This window comes from Ischnura elegans, chromosome 12 (genome assembly GCF_921293095.1).
Source record: "Ischnura elegans chromosome 12, ioIscEleg1.1, whole genome shotgun sequence".
Lineage (NCBI taxonomy): Eukaryota > Metazoa > Arthropoda > Insecta > Odonata > Coenagrionidae > Ischnura > Ischnura elegans.
Window position 1 is genome coordinate 79,065,987 of NC_060257.1, and position 21,553 is coordinate 79,087,539.

Below are 21,553 nucleotides of genomic sequence, written 5' to 3' on the forward strand. Positions count from 1 at the left end.
GATAAAATGATATATTCCATGGTGGATAAAATGATATATCAATGGCTAAACTCTAACAACACGAATCTCAAAATAACAACTTTTCAGGAGAGCAGAAAAATGATTATTTTTTTACTTGTGCACTGAAATAAAAAACCAAAACCAAAACATTTTCATAAAACTGAAAAAGAAGCATTCATTTGCAAACGAAGAGTTGTATTTTGCATTTATTTTATTTTTTAATGTTATTACTCTTTAGGATACGTATCTCAAAATGGCCGAATTTGAAATACGTGTTGTTAGAACTTAGCCATCGATATGCATAGCTATGTAAACATATTTAAATAAGTTCATTACAGACTAAAATAAATTCTTGGGACAATAATCTAGGCATTATTTCAAAAGCATTGGAAAAGAAGGAAAATTTATAAAAAATATGTACTTAGGTGTAGTATGATTGCTACCCAAAGCACTTTACTGAGAAAAGGGCAGTAGATCCCATAAAACTGGGATTTTTAATTACCTATTAGTTCAGTCAAGATACACATCTCCAAAAAGGGTCTTTGGATAAAAGTTTTGGGGTAGTTTTGATTTTTCTCTCCTAAATGTATTTTGGTTTGTTGAATCTGAATCTGAGATTTGTTAACAACATTTTGTGATGCAACGTTGCGAAAAACATGGCAAAAATGGCCAAAACTTCTTACTCTTTTAGTCTCTTTTTTATAAAGTGGAATCAATCCAATTTTAAGGAATAATTTTCCAGTTTAAAATGAAAATGCATAAAATTTCCTATAAATCATATCCCTGAGTTTTTTTTCCCTCCAATGAACTGTTTTGACTTCAGCGTCGTATAAAAATGTACATCTGACAAGTATGCTTATCATACGCATATGAGTGGGTAAAACTTTTATATAATTTATGATAAACATATTCATTCATAAAGTATTCCTTGAAATATACCTATATAGTTGAGGAAAGTTTCAGAAAAGTGGAATAAGCAGTTAAATTTGAGCCAAAATGTTGCATCTGGTCGTTGTAGGTAGTCGAATAATCCAGTCCTTATAATATTCAAGAAATTGGTTTGAGAGGTGTAATGTCACAAGTGAATGCTTAAAGTTATAAATCTGCAGAATTTATCACATTTGAGGATACATATAATTTTAAGGATATCACTGGCTCATGGTGTGCCTCCTTGACTGCTTGCGTTTTGGGAGAGGTATGACTACCTAAAGGTTACATATTTCAGCAGTTTTAATGATTTCTGAAGTAATGTGACATTTGTACTCTCATTAGTTATATGTTTTTAAAAATATTTTGCTTGCTTTCATTACAGGATGACTTCGTTGTGATCCACACAAAACAGGATTATGACAGTGTGCTGGAAATAGTATATAAAACTGAATTCTTGTCCACTCTGAGCAAGATGTACAAAGCCAAACTGGGCCGGGAATTGATTATCAAATTTTCAGAGCAGTGAGTATTTCAGCACATATTACTATGCAAAACAAGAAATGACTTTCTTTCTTTTTACTGCACTTGAGCCTTTGACGACTACAGTAGAGAGAATGTTGAAATAATAATAACTTTGTTTTTTCCATGCATATTATCACTAAAATTTACTGGGACCAACGAGTAGACATCGAAACTTAATTCTTTGTCTTTCGTTACGAATGTGCCTGATTTTTAAGCTCCTCTTTGAATTGCCTAGGTCCTAGTCCTAGGAAGTGAAGTTTTGTAATAATACGAGGCATGTTTTTATAGTAAGTACAGTTTTGACATAAAAAAACAACAAGTAAATTTTTTTCAAAAATAATTTATTCACTTGAAAGGCCATACTTTACTCTACTTTTCTGCATAATTCCCATTACTATTGAGGCATTTATCGTATCTTGGGACCAGCTTTTGTATGCCATCGTCAAAGAAGCTTATCGCCTGATTAGACAACCACTGCTTCACGGTCGTTTTCACTTCGTCATCATCGGAATGGCGCTGCCCCACCATTAAGGGTGTGTTGCTGGTCGATTTTTTGACTTGCGGCGACACAATCAATGCAACAGCGTACTGTGCGACTTTACAAAAACTGCGCTGCGCTATTCAAAACAAAAGGCGTGGCATGCTGAGTGCAGGTGTCATTTTGCTCCAGGATAATGCCCGTCCACACACAGCAAATCGAACACAAGACCTTATCACTTCTTTTGGCTGGCAACAATTAAACCACCCTCCATACAGTCCCGATCTAGCGCCGAGCGACTACCATTTGTTTATGCACTTGAAGAAGCATCTGGCGGGTCAGCGCCATTCCGATGATGATGAAGTGAAAACGACCGTGAAGCAGTGGTTGTCTAATCAGGCGGCAAGCTTCTTTGACGATGGCATACAAAAGCTGGTCCCAAGATACGATAAATGCCTCAATAGTAATGGGAATTATGTAGAAAAGTAGAGTAAAGTATGGCCTTTCAAGTGAATAAATTATTTTTGAAAAAAATTTACTTGTTGTTTTATGTCAAAATAGTACTTACTTTAAAAACATGCCTCGTATATGTATAAAACCAAGTTATTTTAATTTTTTAAATACTAGTAAATTCCTTGTAGTCACACCCATATCAACAGAAGTATAGAGAATAATAAGCCAATATTTCTGAAGATGAGCAGCATTTAGATAAGTCGGGGAGCATATTTTCATCAAAATTATTTAGGGTTAGCGTTTCTGCATACTTTGCTATCAGCTGCAAATTATCAATAGTCATTTCATGTTTATAAGGAATCAGAGAAAAATACAGCTAAGTATTTGATTTTTTTTTCTATCTAAATTAATAAATTGAAATCTTACTTTAATTTGAACTAGCACCAAAATTTAATGTTACTATGCAACTTCTTGTGTTAATTCCTACTTCAAAGCCAATTGGCACCAAGTTTATGGCGTGTTCCAGATATTCTAGAATTTATTGCTGTCAGTAAATGTAGAAAATCATTATTTCTTTGATATAAATAAAATTATAACAATTATTTTTTGCTCCTTAAACAATTTAAACATTTTAATATCAAAGAGATGAAACCAATTTTGGAGCTTTAGATGACCCCAGTTGCCATTGCTTGTAGGAGGGATCATCTTCAGAATCACATTTTTCTTGCTGTTCATATTGTTGCATAACAAAATGTCTTCCAGATGGACTTTTGATACATAAGTAATATACAATAAAGATACAATTTAGTAAAACAATGGAATTGAAATCCAATTATCAAAGTTAAATGGGAATATGGTTTAAAAATACTTCTACCCAACAAACTATCGAAATAATCAATGTTAAAAAACGATTCAAATAAAAAAGTGATTTGTGAGATTTTTCTGTTAAGAGACGGTGGTTTAAGGAAGGAGGTTTTATTTTGCAAAAACTGTCAAAAAACGAAAAAAGTCTTCTTTACGTCTTAAACTATTTTATTCGTCTTCTATATCCCAAGGCCGCACAACAATCACTTTTCATATTGGCAACGTAAATAAAAAACAAAACAAACATTCATCATCACCTTGAACGTAAAAATGCTAAACCCTACAAAATATTAATTTTCACATTACAACACCTCCCCTCGTTCGAGGATGATGGAAAGGAACACAAAAACATCATACATAACTTCGTAACTTTAGTTGTGAGTTTCTTACTCCAACTTAATTATGCCCATTTCTTTGGCAAACAATAATGTCTTAGGTCCAGACAAACTCTTTGTCAAACAGTCTGCAATGTTACTATCAGATTTCACATATTTCAATGAAATCTCTCCCTCCTTCACAGCCTCTCGGACATAGTTGTATTTTACCACGAAATGTTTACTCCTCTCATTTACTATGTCATTATTGGCAATGTATATGGCACCTTGGTTATCACATAAAATGGTGCAGGTCTTTGGAATGAGGCTGCTTTGCTTCAATTCACAAAAAAAACAGCCTCATCCACTGGATTTCACACACACATTCATAAATAGCAACATACTCAGCATGCGTGCTTGAGGTGGCTATGCTTCTCTGCTTCCTAATTTTCCAAATCATTGCTCCACCTCCCAGCGTGATAACATACCCAGTGACAGACTTTCGATCATCTCTATCCCCTGCCCAATCTGAATCACAATAGCATGCAAAACCTTCACCTTTCCTGAAAACAAGTTGATAATCACATGTACTCTTTAAATATCTCATTACATGTTGAACTCCATTCCAATTTGTTACAGTGGGGTTGCTACAGCATTGACTAAGTTTGCACACTGCGTTTGCAATATCTGGACGAGTATTGGTACTCAAGTATAACAAGCTGCCTATTGCACTCTGGTATTTCTCCTTGCAAAAAATTTCTCCTTCTCCTTTACTCTCAAAATTTGCACCTGCTTGTAGTGGACAAGAAACACCTTTACCTTCTAACATATAAAAATCTCTGAGAAAAGACATGACATACTTCTTCTGACTCAAAATGACAGTTCCCCTGTTTGGTCTGGTGAATTGGATGGACAAAAATGTGTTCACCATACCCAAGTCCTTCACCTGAATTAAGGATGCAATTTCATTTTTGAACACACCTACTTCTTCCTTCTCACCTATAATCAAGAAATCATCAACATATGTTCCAACAATTACATTGCTCCTTAAGTACACACAAGGGTCACTGATACATTTCACAAACCCTAACTCCACCACAATCTTACTGAGAAACTCATACCAATTTCTCCCTGACTGTTTTAAACCATAAAGGCTCTTCTTCAACCTACAAACAAAATAATCTCTGTTTACATCCACCCCTTCAGGAACAGACATATATATGGTCTCATCCAGCTTGCTGTTTAAATAAGCCCCCACCACGTCTAGGTGATCTATTTCCCAATTATTTTCCACAGCAATATAGGCTAACAGACGAACTGATTTCCTTTCAACAACTGGACTGGAAGTGTCATGATAATTCACACCGTATGTTTGAGTGAAACCCTGAGCCACAAGTCTTGCCTTAAATCTTACAATGTTACCTTCATTATTCTTTTTAAGAGCAAAAACCCATTTACAGCCCACTACTTTCATATCCGGTCGTCTTCTCACGATGTCCCAGGTCTCTTGGCCTTCGATGTTCCGTAATTCTTCTTCAATGGCTAACCTCCAGTTGTCGGCTTGAGATCCTTCTATGGCTTGGCGGTAACTGGTTGGGACATCATCTTTTCCAAGGACAGAACGGGTGACGTTGCAGCATTCACACGTTCCTTTGGGCACCCGCTGCCGATTTGACCTCCTCAGGACTTGAGGATTTTCCTGCTCTTGTTCCTCATTCTGGACCTGGGCCTCTATTTCTGCATTTTCCTCTCCTGGCCTCTGGGCTATGGCTTGTGGCATATGTGTCGGGAGGGCTGCATCAACTTCTTCTTCTTCACTCGATGTGTCTTCTGTCTGGTCGCCTTTCTCACTGTTTACCTTTCTATGGAATGGGAACACAGTCTCATTGAATATGACATCTCGACTAATAATGACTTTCCTTGTATTGAGGTCCCACAATCTGTAGCCTTTGGTGCCCTCTGGGTACCCCAGCATCACTGCTTCCTTTGCTCTGGCATCTAGCTTGTCACCATGGACTACTCGATACCAAGCCTGACAACCAAACACCCTTAGGTACTGAAAATCCTTCTCTTCAAGTTCTCTTCCAAGCCACCTCTTTAGTGGAATTTCAGAATCTATTGCTGTTGATGGACAATGATTTCTTAAATGACATGCGGTTTTTAGGGCCTCAGCCCAAAAATGTTTTGGCATACCAGATTGTTGCAGCATAGCACGGATGGTATTCAAAATTGTCTGGTTGTACCGCTCGGCCAGACCATTTTGCTGAGGAACATATGGTACAGAGAGACGATGTAGGACTCCACTCTTCTCAAGGTGTTTCTTGAATTCATTTGATGAGTATTCCCCACCGTTATGACTCTGGAACTCCTGTATTTTAGTTCCATGTGTGACTTCCACCATTTTCTGATATTTTATGAACTGCTCAGTGACTTCACTTTTGGCCTTCAAGGGAACTACAACAGTGAAATGAGAAAATTCATCAATAAAAGTGACAAAAAATCTGCAGCCACTCAAAGAGGCACAGGGCATAGGCCCCACGACATCAGAGTGGACCCTTTGGAGGACATGTGTAATCTTACTGTCTTTTTCTCCATTGTAGGAAAATTTCAGTCTCTTAAACTTTCCCTGTATACATGCTTCACATTCTTCTTCTGTCTTCTTACTCATTAAGTTCCGCAATGGTTCTATCTTCATCATCCCTTCATGGTGCAGGTGTCCCAAACGGTTGTGCCATGTTGTTGCTGCAATTTTACATGCTTTCATACCTTCATGTTCTTCAGCTTGTTTTCTTATTTGTGAAATAGAAGCACTCCCTTCAGTAGTGAGGTAATACAGGAAACCAACGCGATACCCCTGGAACAGAGTAGCTTCTTCGTCGCTAACAGTAGTCTTTCCGTCTCTCCTCACAATGGTCAAGCCCTTCTCTTCTAATTTCCCTTCTGAAATCAAATTGTCTTGGAGGCAAGGAATATATAACACATTAGTTAACTTTATTTTCCATCCACCACATTCATTCGACATCTGTATGGTCACTGATCCTTGACCTTCTATTTTTAGTGATGTACCATCACCCACAGTTACTTCTCCAGAGAGGGGTTTGAAATCAACAAACAAATCTTTCCTAGGGCTCATGTGATCTGATGCTGCTGAATCCAGTATCCATATGCCGTTGTTTGCATGGTTTGGATTTCTTTGCATGCAGAGTACTTTATAGCCTCTTGATACTACTGATGCTGATGACTTCTTCTCTTCTTCATCTTGCTTCTGTATGGCAGGACAAAATCTTGCAGTATGCCCCTCCTTTCCACATGTGAAACAAATGTATCTCCTCCCAATAGGTTTCTTTGGATCATTTTGTGATTTATTTTCACTGCTTACTTTAGGTCTGTTTGGCTTCTTCTTTACCTTGAGAACCTTGTGTTCTTCTGTCTTCGCGTAATCCTCATTTTTCATTCTCTTCTCTTCTAGCAGGAGTTTGGACTTAACATATTTGGATGTTATGTCTCCTTCATTTGTTCTGTAAATACTTCGTATAAACCCAGCATATTTTTCTCGAGGCAGACCCATGAGGTAGAACGCAGCCAGTGCTCTATCCGGGAGATTAATGCCACACTTAGTAATTTTACGGTTGTAATTCTGGATCTTGCTCATGTACTCCATAATGGAAAGGTCTTCCGTTTTTTCGGTATTTACCATTTCCTTTAGGAACATTATCTCCTGGAACACGTCGTAAGTGGTGCACATGTCTCTTAATGCCTCCCACATATCCTTCGCTAGGTCCAGTCCCACGATATCATCCAAAAATGAATCATCTACGTATTGTATGATAATGGCTCTGGCCTGTTGATTTTGTCGCTGATGGCGCCTAACCTCTTGTGGTGGGAGTTGGCTTTCGTCTTCCATTTCTATCTCGTTTCCATCACTGCCGAATGTTATGTATGGATGGAAACCTTTTACCGCTTCCCAACAATCTTTCTTCATTAAAAAAGCTTCAATTCTTACAGCCCATACATCGTAATTATCGCTGTCGAGTATTGGGATACACGTCTTCTTTTCTTCCGCCATTTTTGATGATTCCGAACTTACAAAGAACAATTATGGGGTTCACTTCTTCTAACCTCAAACGTATTCGCCGTTCACACCATCAAAAGAAAAACTTCGCTTCGCATCAACACTTAGTGTTTAAGTCTCATAATCTGTCAAAAAACGAAAAAAGTCTTCTTTACGTCTTAAACTATTTTATTTGTCTTCTATATCCCAAGGCCGCACAACAATCACTTTTCATATTGGCAACGTAAATAAAAAACAAAACAAACATTCATCATCACCTTGAACGTAAAAATGCTAAACCCTACAAAATATTAATTTTCACTTTACAACAAAAACCTCCTCTTGTGAACCATCGTTTATCAAAATAATTTAAGCCTTGAAGTCTTTCACTTCTATATTAAAATATTTTACTGTAGCTCTACATAAAAATTTTAGATTGGAGTAATTTTGACTCCCCACACGCACACCGATTTTGGACGGTCTGTATAAAATCGGCCGTCCACATTCCATTAGTGAATCATCGGAGTGCATGGGAGCTTGCACACTTACCAACCATGCACTGGTACCGATAAATAGTCGGTTGGCAGTCAGCCATTGCCACTCTGGATCACGACAATCTAGCAAGTGATTGTTTACCTGTTAAATTCTGGCGAATGTGCAAGCATTGCTCGACCGATAAAATATCAGCCAGTTTTTTGCCGGCCATACAAAATCGGTGTGTGTGGAAGGAGCTCTAGAGGTTATCGAATGATTTTCCTTTCTCTCCCACAGCCTGGAGTTCAAAGTGAAGAAGGAGGGGTGGGGAGGTGGGGGCATTCGTATAATCAAGTTTGTGAATGGCATAGGCGACAAGGCAACGCTCAAGGCAAGCGGCAAGGTGCTCACGGTCAGCATTGGATCCGGCCTGCCAAACACCTCGAGTAAGTTTAAAGCATGTAGTCATATAATGTTAATAGTACGAAGATTGTGCCAAAAGTAAGGTTCCCATATTTTTTTTAAATAGAAAACTTTGTTAATTGTTACTAATTTTCACATCATTGAAAAGTTTACACTTTTGCCTATTTTTCAACGTAGTCTCCATTTTTTTTGACACACTTTTGAAGACTGTCCTCCAGCTTTTGTATCCCTATGTTGAAGAAGTCTCCTGCTAACCCATTGAGGAAGCGTGTGACCTCTACTCGGGCATCATCCTCGCTCTTGAAGCGTTTGCAACCTAAGTGTTTTGTTTTGGGGGTGTAATGGAACACTCACGTTTCATCTAATGTGATGATAGAGTCCAACAACTTCTCCTTGTTACCTCCCCCTCACATTGTTGAAGAAATTTGCGAGCACAGTCAAAGCATTGCTCCTTGTGTCCGTCAGTCAGCATCCACGGAACCCAGCAAGCACACATCTTGCGATAACCCAATGTTTCTGTTAAAGTTCTTTTAATTGTGCCATGGGAAGCTTCAGGAATGCATTCAACAAGTTCACAGGCAGTGATCCTTCGATCTTTGAGTAGCTCACCATTGACCCTCTGGACTATTGCATCTGAAACTCCTAGTCTTCCACTCCGTCCTTCATTGTGAATATCTGTGCGACCCTCAGCAAAAGCCCTGCACCATTTGTGGACGTGCTGAATGGACATGCACTCTTCACCATAAACTTCAGTCAGTTGCCGATGAATCTCCAATGGCAGTAACTTTCTTGCATGGAGAAATCAGATCGCTGCTTGAACCTCACACTTGGTGGGAACAGGGATTGACCCTTCCATTGTTGATGGTTACGAAGCCAATACTGAGTGACATAGTGAATCAACGGATGGGCGGACTCAAGAGTAGGGGTAACACTGCACACGGCACTGTTGTGGGATTTAGCGTAGCACCTTCTCTCAACATTTTAGCTCAATGGGAATCTAACTTTTGGTACAACCCTCATACTAAAAATAATTATTAGCTATGGGAAACACCCCTAAGAGCAGCAAGATTTACAAACCATATTACAAATGTGTTCATTAAAGATTTCTCATTTCCAAGTATCAAATAAACATGAATGGTTGCCTTGAGGTGAGTATTAATAACCAGGATAACAAAAACAATGATAAACTTCAGATCAAAAATCATATGAAATACTGAAATTACTCTCAGCAACTGAGATAAAAAATAGTACAATTCACATTCATACCTGTAAGTATCCAAAGCTTAATATTCAATGGCCAATGCCATAATAGGCCATGAAAATAGTCAAAATGCAATTGGATGTGTGGGAGTGATGTGTCATAGTAAGCTTAAAACTCTGTCATGAAAATCTATGAAAATTATGCATATAGTGCAGTCATGCACTAAATGCAAAATTTTCATTGATATCAGTCATTCAGAAATATTCATTTTAATGATGTCATTGTTTGCACTACTCGGGAGGTTGGCTTTTAATTTCCCTACCTTCCCTATTTTAAAATTCCCTCTATCCTTGCTTGGGTGCTATGCGGTGGAGTTTTGGCTATTTTTGACATCCAAATGTCTCAAGATTTTTCGTCTACTCGGGACGCATCTGTCGAAGATGAAGGAGAGACAGTGCAATGTGAATGTACAGTACATCTTTGGCTGGGCAAGTCAGCCATTAGCCTCGGGCGAGTGCTTTCCGGCATCACAATAGAAGCAAGGAAAAGGAGCAAGTCCTCATCTACCCTTACCTCTTATGATTTTTGTTCTCCCCATCACCTTTCTTCCCGGTTTCTTTTATTTTGTATGGGCTTGCCTATCTATGGAAAATCATAGAAGTTTCCTTCTTCATAGGAAATTTTTTCCTTTCTTTTGAAACATTAAATTATGGTTTCGCTAATAGTGGGCCCTGGTCGCTTCTATATTGGGGACGGTATTCCCTTTCCCTCCCTTCCTTCCCTATCCCTACCCACAGAGGCATCGTCGGGCTCCCATCGTGGCGGTGCCTCTTTTTCCTTCCCTTCCAAACCCCTCTGCGGGAGCACGGGCATATCAGTTGTAGTACTGGGTCCCGGCCCTGGTGGTTGTAACCTTCAAAGAACCCACCTTGGGTTCTCATTGATGTATGGCCTTGCCTCTCATTTTGTTTTTCGGTGTGGCAGTGAGCATCCCGTGTGAGTACATTTATTGGTCCTGGCGTAGGTTTCCGTGGCGTTGCTCATGGTCAGTGCTGATTTTCGGGTTCGTCAGTTCAAAACAATAATTTCAACCAAGACCAAGGCTAGCCAATCAGCAACGTTTGGAAGAGGGTATTGACCAATTAGCATCCGGCAGATAGCGGGACAGAGCCATATAAGGCGGCCAAAAACGAGAACTTCTCACCTTCGACCTGAAGACGGGAGCAGGATGGCTCCCGAAACTGTTGTCATCCAAAAACAACCAGCGCGGCTGAGGAACCTGAAAATCAGCACCTCCATTTATTGGCGCTGAAACCAGGGAATTTTTTATGATACGAGGTGTTTCCAATTCCATTTATTGAGATGTCTTTGCTGAATTGCAGGGCCATCGAAAGGTGTGGTGCCCGCCAGGGGCCGGCATCCCACAGCTCGGCATCACACCCCTGGACTACCGTCACGGCCTCCCACGCGAATGGCTCCACCTCCTCCACCCACTGGCCCACCACCACCCCCCACGGGTGCTCCCCCTCGACCCATGGGCCCATCACCTCCACGCACGGCCCCCTCTCGCCCGCCGGCTCCCGTCCAGCAGGCCCCAGAGCTGCCAAACAATAGCAGACCAACACCCTTCAGACTACCAGCACTGTGTAAGTCATTTTCTTCATTCTCATGATCTTAAAAAAAAAATTAATTTTTTAATCTTGCTTTATTCACCTTAAAACCTTTCCTATAGCAATGATGAATAATTTTTATAATTTACCACCAAATACAGTGGCTATCATCACGTAATTTTCAATTTGCTTATTTCTTATTGAAGTTATGGTTTTTCTCGTACATTCTGCTGTACGCCTCATCACTTACTTACAGTGTGGCTTTAAAAAAATGCCAAAATTGGTGCATATGGATTATGTGTTTTGGCCTTAATCCTAGCAATGCAAGATAAGAAATTGATAAAAGCTGTTATTTCTACATTGTGGATGTTAAAATCTCATGCCCTCAATTACCACCAACTATGAAACTTTAACTATAATGTGAACGTGGGTGCTATGAATCTGTTTATTCTAGCTAATGGCTCAGTCATTGTTAATTTTCTGTCCATGAATTATGCTATAAAAATTTTTTTTTAATAAATAATTTCTTTACAGCTCCCGGTAATTCTTGGTCCTACAAAATTGGTAAGGAGACTAATTCTGAGAAAAATTCTCCAACCCTTGACCAAGTTAAGGCAGCCAACCGTGCTAACCGAGAGTTCATGGGCACACCTCCAGCCGGCATTGCTGGGTAAGAGGCACATGTCTTTGTGCATTTTTTAACCTTTGATGACCCCTATGTATTATAATTATGTAATTGATTATTGCGGGCCTTCAACCCAGTCCTCTCAGATACCTTTCATATTTAGTGATCCTTGTTAGTAACAATAATAATATGTTTTATTTGCCCAAAAGACCAAGGTACATTTGCACAGGTATAAGGCACGTCCATCAAAAACATAAGTTACTTCACAAGCATAAAATCAGTGTACATATATATCACATACAATAATCACTCATAACAAAGAAAGGAAAAAAAATCACATTGTATAACATTCCATCAAGCCCTTAACTCATGTAAATATTCCTCCAAAGAGTAATATGAACCTGAAAGAAGGAACCTTTTTAATTGTATTTTAAAAGCATTAAATTTTTTAATATTTTTTTACATCAGCAGGGAGTTTATTATAAAGTCGTACCCCCATTTCCCTCGGGCCCAGTTTGTTTAAGTTTGTCCTTGTAGTAGTGTAATGTATGTCATGCTTGCATCTTGTGTGATGGGAGTGATGGTCACTATTAAGGGGAAAGCTTATGATATTAGATTTGATGTACAACACAGTAATCATAATATAAATGCAAGGCAGTGGCAGAAGGCCTAGCTCCTTGAATAAGGGTCTGCATGAGTATCTGGATGGTTTCTGGGCTATTATTCTAACAGCCTTTTTCTGAAGTCTGAAAATGCGTAATGAGTTGATATGAGAGGAGCCCCAAAAAATTATACTGTGTAAGATATGGGAATAAAACTCCCCATAGTACAGAGTAAGGAGTGTATCCCTTCTTACTGAACTACTGAGTTGTCTCAGTAAGTAACATGTGGAACTTAGTTTATGACTCAAGAGATCGGTATGTTGGGTCCAAGAAACATTTGAACTCAAACATACACCCAGAAACTGAAGAGAAGACACTTGCTCAATTGATATGTGATTACTCTTAATAAGTAGGCTTGTTGAGAGATTGAATGGTAGTAATTATAATTATATTTTAAAAAACATGTCATATAATATATATTCAAGATAGTAGCAGAACTTTAAGATATCTCTCCATTGTTATTTTGTGTTTCTCGAGGTAAACAAATAATAATTTTTAAAATTAATCGATGAACACCTAAGAAGCTAATTTGTACTCTTATCAGAAATCAAACGGAATGCTCAATACTCAAATATTTTTGATTTATTTAGGATAATTCTTTATGAAAAATGAGCCAATAAGGACATATATGCAGGGAAGGAAAGATCACTACTTTAAGTTTCTTAAACTGAAGTCTATGAGGTGATCTCAATAATACAGCATCAATGGCTTTTCTAGCTCTTTTCTTCTTTGCAAAGACAATGCATATTTTTAATGTTTGCTTACATTGCAGATGTGTATATCATGTTATGCTGAAGTTTTTTATCATTTTTATTATTGCTGATGGTCATTTTGCAGGCAGAAGAGGGCCAGTTTGAAGGGCAACCAGCAGAAGCCGATTCCAGGAGGGGGGAAGCCGAGGCCACAGCTCAAACCCAAGCCAGTTGTGCCGAGAGGTCGTGCCGTGTTCTCGTACTGTGCTCAGGATCTGGATGAGCTCTCATTCATGGAAGGGGACATCATTGAGATAGTGAAAGAGCGTGAGTGCTCATTCATTCTCGTCTTTAGCCTAATAAATACAAAGTAAAGAAATAAAATAGTATGAAAAGCTGAGCAATCTGTCAAAAACTATTACGGGCGAACAGATAACATGTCAGAGCTTTTACGTGGAGTAGGCTGTGAACCGCTAAAGATTCAGAGACTACCCACTAGGCTTCAATTGCTCGTGCAGTTTAGGAACCGATACCTCTCTGAGTGGCACACGCAACATCGTCCTAGAACTCAATGTAAAGAAAACGTGCAGTGATTGCAGAAGCAAAAAGGTGCTCTAGCGCTCCCCCGCGGGTGCGTAGGGTGACCACACTCAGCTTGTCATCATCGCTACAAACCTACAAGTTTTGCCACCTGTTCCACTTTTGCTGCAGGTTTTTGCAGATACTTTGACCAATAACATCTGCTCCTTTCAGGTAATTTTGTGGCGAAGTTATTTCTTGCTCGACCTCTTACTCTGGAAGCATTATCAAGATAACTCTTCCAGGAGAGAAATGTTGGGGAAAAAATTGACCCCCATACAGCATTAGTCAAAAGAAACATTTGTTACTATACTCTTGCATGTCAACACTTAATTGATAGATTGAAACAGTTGCGTATCAATAAAATATTTTACCACTCATGGTAGATTTTAAAAGTTATCTATTAACCAAAAAAGTTAACACTCTTGGAAATCATTAGTTTTAATTAAAATACGTGTAATGTTGGGCATATGCTGTCAGATATGCCCAACTAAACCAATTGCATTTCGTATTTGTTCATGCTTGATTTTTCAATAGTCTTCCCGTGTTCTGAGTATACGAGGGTCATCCAGAAAATAAGTTCCGTTTTGGTGTGTAGATCGCTAGAGGCACTTTTTGACAAATGTGGCTACATTGTACAAAAGAGGGGAATCTTCTGAATAGAATGAGAGGGAGATAGGCTCAGTAACCTTGAAAACAGAGTCACAGCAACTCGTTGAAATGGAGTCCTCGACGTCGTGTCCCGCCACCTCGGTGCCTGTTCCGTCTCGATGTTGTGCGCGGAGTGATTCAATTTCTTCATGCCCGTGGTTTCAAATCGGTTGAAATTCATCAACAGCTTGTTTCTGTGTGTGGAGAGGGTGTAATGAGTGAATCAATGGTGAGGAGATGGGTTCGTGAATTTAAGGCGGGAAGACATTCACTTGAGGACGAAAGTGGAAGAGGCAGACCCTCAGTTGTCACGGACGAACTTGTGGCAAAAGTCGACAGTGCTGTACGCAAAGATCGCCGTTCCACTGTGGATGAACTCCATGAGTGTTTCCCTGAGATCTCACGATCCATCATTCATGAGATTGTCTCGGAAAAACTCGATTTAAAAAATAAAAACGGAACTTATTTTCTGGATGACCCTCATATTATGTACAATTATGTGTTAGGATGGAGTAATGACTTACATTATATATATATTTTTTATAAGACACAACTAGGCACAACTATGAAATGCAAATGCATCGCACAAAAGACACATATAGAACTAATATACATATGTATTTGATTTATTTGCTACAAAACATAATTTGATTTATTTTTGTGCACTCTTCACTTACATGGTTACTAGTGTTTTGCTGCTCCTACAGGAAAAAACTTCACTTTGTTTTATTAATGCAACAACTTTTGTTTCATTAAATATTTGAATTTGCATTGTGCACTGAATACATTCTAGTCACTACTCAATTCTAATCCAGTGTATGATGTCGTTTCTTCATTTGATTGGTATTCATGTTGATTTTTACTCTTTTTACATAATGACAGATGATGGTGGTTGGTGGCAGGGCAGGTTGAAGGGCTCCGAGGGGCTGATTCCGGCGAATTATGTCGAGAAGATTTAAAGCATCGTCATCACCCTTTAGTCTGACAATTGTGTGGTGGTGTCGTCTCTCTACTGACCAAATTTTCAGGTGTGATGTTAAATGGTGATGTGTTTCCATGTTCAGTGATCATATTGGTCACAACTAGTCGCTATGTACCAAATGTAAAGAAAAGCTATTTTTTCAAGGTAGAGAAATGGTGTGTCGATTACTGAGCGAAAGAATTTGTGTTCTAACACTGGTGTGCATGCAGCATTGCATTTAAACCCTGAGTGTTTTTTTTTTGGAGCGGAACATATCTGCTCCCCTCCTCAGGAGTAAAATATGGAAGAGGAATTAAATAGTTCCATTGTATTGGTGTCCACACCAGTATTGCAGCGTTAGTTAAGAATGATACCATTGTTTGAGGCAGAAAAGCTGATAGAAAATTAGATGCTCGTAGAGTCAGGTTTGGCATTGCATTTCTCTTTAAATATGTGAGATTTTCATCATAATACATTTATTTACCCAAAATATGCTTTATGTAAGATAAAGTCATTGGCAAGTGTACAATGAAGGTCAATAAGGCTCAAGAATTGGAATAGGATTACACTTCATGTAAATGTTCTTTACACAATATTAATCCTTTCGTTTGAGGTATGCTGAGACAGCCTTTTTGAAAACAGCCATCAATATTGCACACTTTGAGGGAAATATGCAAGATGTTAAAAAATTTAGTGCACATGAAATGAGGAGCTTTTTATGCGAGGGCTTAATAAGTTGATTTCTCATAAATGTCTGTGCAATCAGTAAGGAATTTGAATAATATGGATATCTTTTTTGTATACTGTAAGTCCTCAACTGATGAACATTCAACTTACAAACTTTCAGAGGTACGAATATTCATGCCCAATGCATAAATTCTAGCGTGCCGGAAATTTAAAATTTGTTGCCGTTGGAGCTGGCTGATGCGACTGTTGGTGTGGCATCGAGGATTTTGCTCTTAACATGCAAAAACTTGATGCCTCACATGCAACACTTTGCTCATTGGGCCTAAAAAATTCTTTGCCGTGAGGGAAATATTTCAAATTTAATGATATAATTTTAAGTATCAAGTCATTCGTTTTGATTTCGGGAAATTTTTCCCTTTATTCTTCCCATGGGCAGCGAAATTTTCTCGGTTTCAGCTGCACCGAACATGCAGGGAACAGTTCGTGACGATGTAGAGTTTACGCGAAATAGTTACGCTGTGCTGCATACAGCGGGATAACTACACTTTTCTATGCCTAGTGTAGACTTTTTAGCTTGCGAACAAATTCAACTTACATGCAAGGTCCTGGAACGCATCTAGTTCGTATGTCGAGGTCTTATTGTAAATGAATGTATTTTTCAGTCATATCCAAGCCAAAATATATCAAGAGATATTTCATGTGCGAGTTTGCTAAAAAGATGGCATTTTTATGGTATTGCTATTAAATTTGCGAAATGGCATATTGTTCTTCCAAATGATCCAAATTGGATTGAATGAGTCTGTTTTGCATCACTGGCAGGGAACTAAAGCCTTGTTTTATGCTGGACTTGTACATGTGGACTGTGGCTACAAGAGAATATGAATAGGGAATTTGGTCAATCTTGATTGACTTTGCTATGGATACTTGTCAAGCAGCAAACATTGATTTAGCCATGCCGGCCAAGAATATAGTTCCAGCCTAATTATTAATTAATTTATTACTTATGAGGGAGTATTGATAAATCGAAATTTTATTTTATGTTCTCACGAAGAAGAGGATAAGATGAAAATATTTCTCTTTCATCTTTAGCAGTTATTTTATTTCTTTCTACCTCTGCCATCATGGAGCATATTGGCACTTTTAGGACTCTACTATGTTAATAATAGTAGTGGGATATCATTTGTGAGCTACAACTACAGCTGCTTACTTTGTTGAGTAAAATAGGCTTATTATTAGACCCCATAAACTACCAAAGAGGATTCTTCTGTGTTTGAGAGGCTAAAAGGGTTGGTCTCTGCCTTGGGACTATTCCAATCCTGCATTACAACAAATTAATTTATGCATGCTTTTTTAGTTTTATAATTATTACAGCCATTGTAATTAATTTTGTATTTGTGAAATTCTCTTTTTACATTTTTATAGTGACACTGTAAAATGTTAAAAAATCAGAAAAGTGTAAAACGTGGGAATAGTAGAAAAAAGTCATCCCTTAAGCTGATATCCAGTAAAGAGCAAAAAAAAAAGTAAGATAATGTGGCATTTAGGAACACAAAAAGGTTCTAACTGAAGATATGGCCGTATGTGGTTCCTGGTATTATTTTTTGCATTGCCTTCAAATAATTTACTTGAACTCCTTCCACAAGGTATTATACAAAATCTCTAAATAATCGTCTTTGTGCCAACTAAATATTAATTGGTACTAAAAATTGCCTATGTGTGTGTGTGTGTGTGAGATTTTTATTACACCGTATGAAGAAAATGAATTTACAATTTAAGATATTAATGATTGTGTTTTCCATTATACTAAAAATGAATTTGGTGGTATTTATAATATTCTGGTACATTGCTTAAAGGTTAATGTAATTATAAAAACAAAATTAGGTATGATTAAAGCCATTACTTGAGCTGATACACTGGCTTGTAGCACTTTTCACTTGTAGAGAAAAAGCTGACATATCTGGCGGTGGAATTAAGGGGATTTATTCCAAGGGAGAGCAAAATACACAAGAGATCTTTCAGAGCAAAGATCAAATCATTTGAATGAAAAATTGTGCTTTTAATATGTGTAGTTTTATGGAGATGAATTGGGAATCAAATCCTATAGGTAGTATATTTTGACCATCATCTATGTTGATAACTCATAGGCTGCACCATTATTTAAAAAAGGGAACAGAATGGATCTCAATGCCTTAAATATTTATCAAGGTTGTTGCAGGGCAGAGAAATCAGGCATAAGCCTGGGAATATAAAAGTTTTGCCTCGACAAGCAAATCGAAATAACCACCAATATTGCAGCTTTGCCTTTGAGCGGCTGAGGGCTTGCATCTTTGACTTGGAAAGATGTCCTACATTTTCTTTGGAAAATTTGTAAGTGTTAATTCCATATAAAACTTTTTAAAATCATTATTGAATAGCATCAAGATTCGTATAGTTTTGCAGTTATTTGCAGAATTTATCCTTTATCACCAAAGATCAAATACATTTTCTAACCCCCGGCGAATTCTTGATGTAAATTCCTCTTATCTGCATTTAGCTTTGCCATGTTTCCTTCTTAGAAAATTTTACCCCTATGGGAGATTCATTAAATAATCATCCTAGGAAATTGCATTGTATATTTCCCTGGAAAACTTGAGTTGTTGATGAAGTTGGCCATGATTGGCTGAGCCAAGTGAAAATGTAATGCACAGAGTAAGAGAGGGCAATAGTCAAGGAAAATGAAGACTTGTGAGGGAGTATTAATTTGAGAATCTTGTTACAGCCCTGTGTTTAATGTCACGTAAAATTCTAGTGTGAATGCCTCAATATTTACTTTCATTAACTCTTATTTTGGAGAGCCATGTTCTTGAAATGAGTATGCTACTCTCATTATCATTTGTTACTGAGGAAACAGGGACGTGGGGTTAGCATTGTTGTGGCTGTCAATGAGTGATGCCCCTCCAGTCTTGATCTATCCCTGAAAAAATGTGTACCTATCTGCCTTATGTATGCGCCATGGTGCATATATACTGTCATGCATTTTAATATTTATGTGCTTCAGACTTCCACTAAAACACTGCCACTTTGAAGAATATTCAATGGTACAATTCTGGCGCTTCCTGTTATGATAGAAAGAGTGCAAAGTATTTCTTTACCATTTTAGTTGTAGTTATCTGTTAATGTACCGACTCGCTGTCTAATATTTTGACCAAAGAAATCAGTAGTTGGTGCCTTCAATGGCATTGACCATTGTAACTTTTAGAAATTTCATAGTTTAACTGAATTTGAAGAGCTATATTTTTGTAAAAATAAATGATGCACCTAGTGCCCTGTTACCTAGTGAAGAGTTTGTGAGTTTTACCATTTAATCATAATGCCAATTGTGTGGTGGCTGTGTTTTGGCCAGAATCAAGTGACAAATTTTCATGTGCCAGCTGCAAATAGGCGTAGCCTTTCATTTTCATATCATATATTTATGTCATGCTTTCTCAGGCATTGAGTAGGATATGTGCCTCTCTCTCAAAATGTATGTTTCCTTTCATCAATCAATCATTCTCATTTACATTTCCTGGCCAATTCACTGTAAATGCCTCCACATTAATGATTGTGTATTGATTTTTTCGTGTTATTTAATAGTGCTTGCACTGTTGTTTACGGCCAAATAATCTGAATTGTATGTAATTTGTGTGCATTCTCATGGACTAATAACTGCTAGTCTCAAGTCAAGCAAACCTTTAATTTTTGAGTTGTGAAGGAGTTCCTTATTAACAAAAAATGTTGTTTGTGAAAAAAAGATAATAAACATGACATTAACCCTGATTGATTTCTTTTTAAGCCTAAAAATCAATATGTACAAAGTATATCAGAGTGCTAAGAAGTAAACAATCACGAAAGTAAATAAATATGTATGTACATACAGTCACAGTTCGTAAATATGTACATCGAAAATATGCAAGTGGGCATCCCATGGGCATCATCAGCTATTCCTTATTGTGGGGTATTTCATATTATTTCTATGCATGTTGCCTTCAGGGTTAACCCGTTGCGTTGAAATGAAAAGTCTAGTTTGTCATGAAATTCTTACACCAAATCGAACAATGATTAGAGATGCGTGAAAATAGCACTTTCAATAACAGTTTATCGTCTGTAGCGTCTTATTTTGTAGTCTATTTTTTATTTTCATAATGAGGTAATTCATGACGATAAAATGTAGTGTAACACAGTTATATGAAAAAATACGGAATATTTTATATAATTATGTTGTAGAACAATAAGAAATTAAGGAATAAGATATATGTATAGTGGCGGAGGTGTAGGTTTCCCGCGCCCACGTAGAGTCCCAGCCAGCTAGCAGCTGGCCAGTCGCTCACACGCTTTAAGCGGTGAGTGTCGGCGGAGCATTAAACTGCGCTCAGCACAAAATGTAGGAGTTTTGCCTTCGAAAAAGCAAATTTGCGTAAAAATATCATGACCCACATTATTGATTGTGGTATTGACTATAGTCCAGTCATCGCATCTATGTCGCATTTATTTGTGCACATCACATCTATATCGCATTTACGATTTTCACGCATCTCTAGTAATGATTAATGTAGCTAGTCATCAAATTTTCATAATTTTAGCACTATTTTAGGGTACAAAATAAATATTTTAAGTTTAACAATGTTAAAACATCTTTAATAAACATAAAGAACTCATATTACATGAAATATAATACATTGAAAGAAATAAAATGACTTTATAGGAGTAGCGAAAGCAGTGTTCTTGATGTTTAATAATCACTTTTTATCTCAGTGTTCAACGTTGATCAAAAACGATAAAATATCATTTCATTAACTAACATTCCAATTAAAAAGAATCACAGAAACAATAGGGGATATGAGCTCAATATTCAGAAAATAAATTGAAGGGGTTAATTAAAAAATTACTTCTAAAAATACTTATTATCCATTTAGGAGATACAATTGGATCTAAATTATTCTTCATATAAGTAAATTTTCATTGAAGTTAATCATTGTATGTAATCAGCTTGATTCACAATTACTTTCGTAGAACCTTTGCAAACATTGGGGGACAGTGGGACGTATCCCCTTTGTGATGATGTGCTTGGGATATCATGTGTACCTGAAGAAGACTATAGATTGGTATTTCCAAAAAGTTTATTCTGACCAAAACCAAATGTGTAGTGCAACTTGTGATTGTAAGTGAGGCTGAGTGTAGTTACCTTCCGCTTTGAAATGACTGCAACTAACTTGGATCACCTAAGAATTCCAATGAATTGCTTTTACCGATGACTTTGACTGACTGGGACTGAGGCTGGACAGCTGTTACTCATCTCCGTCACGTCATGGAGCACCATTACCTACACCAATGTACAGTGAAACCTCGATTTTACATTCC

General features: G+C 37.7%; 1 protein-coding gene across 1 annotated transcript in view; it reads left to right on the forward strand.

Annotated features, from left to right (window-relative positions):
• Positions 1-19,972, forward strand: part of LOC124168647 (unconventional myosin-Ie-like) — a 66,216-nt gene extending 46,244 nt beyond the window's left edge. The window contains exons 19-24 of the mRNA XM_046546910.1: positions 1,313-1,452; positions 8,384-8,532; positions 11,093-11,356; positions 11,855-11,990; positions 13,445-13,626; positions 15,412-19,972. Of these exons, the coding sequence (XP_046402866.1) occupies positions 1,313-1,452; positions 8,384-8,532; positions 11,093-11,356; positions 11,855-11,990; positions 13,445-13,626; positions 15,412-15,488 (948 nt within the window). The 3' untranslated portion in view covers positions 15,489-19,972. The remainder of the gene's footprint in view (positions 1-1,312; positions 1,453-8,383; positions 8,533-11,092; positions 11,357-11,854; positions 11,991-13,444; positions 13,627-15,411) is intronic.
• Positions 19,973-21,553: the final 1,581 nt, after the last annotated feature.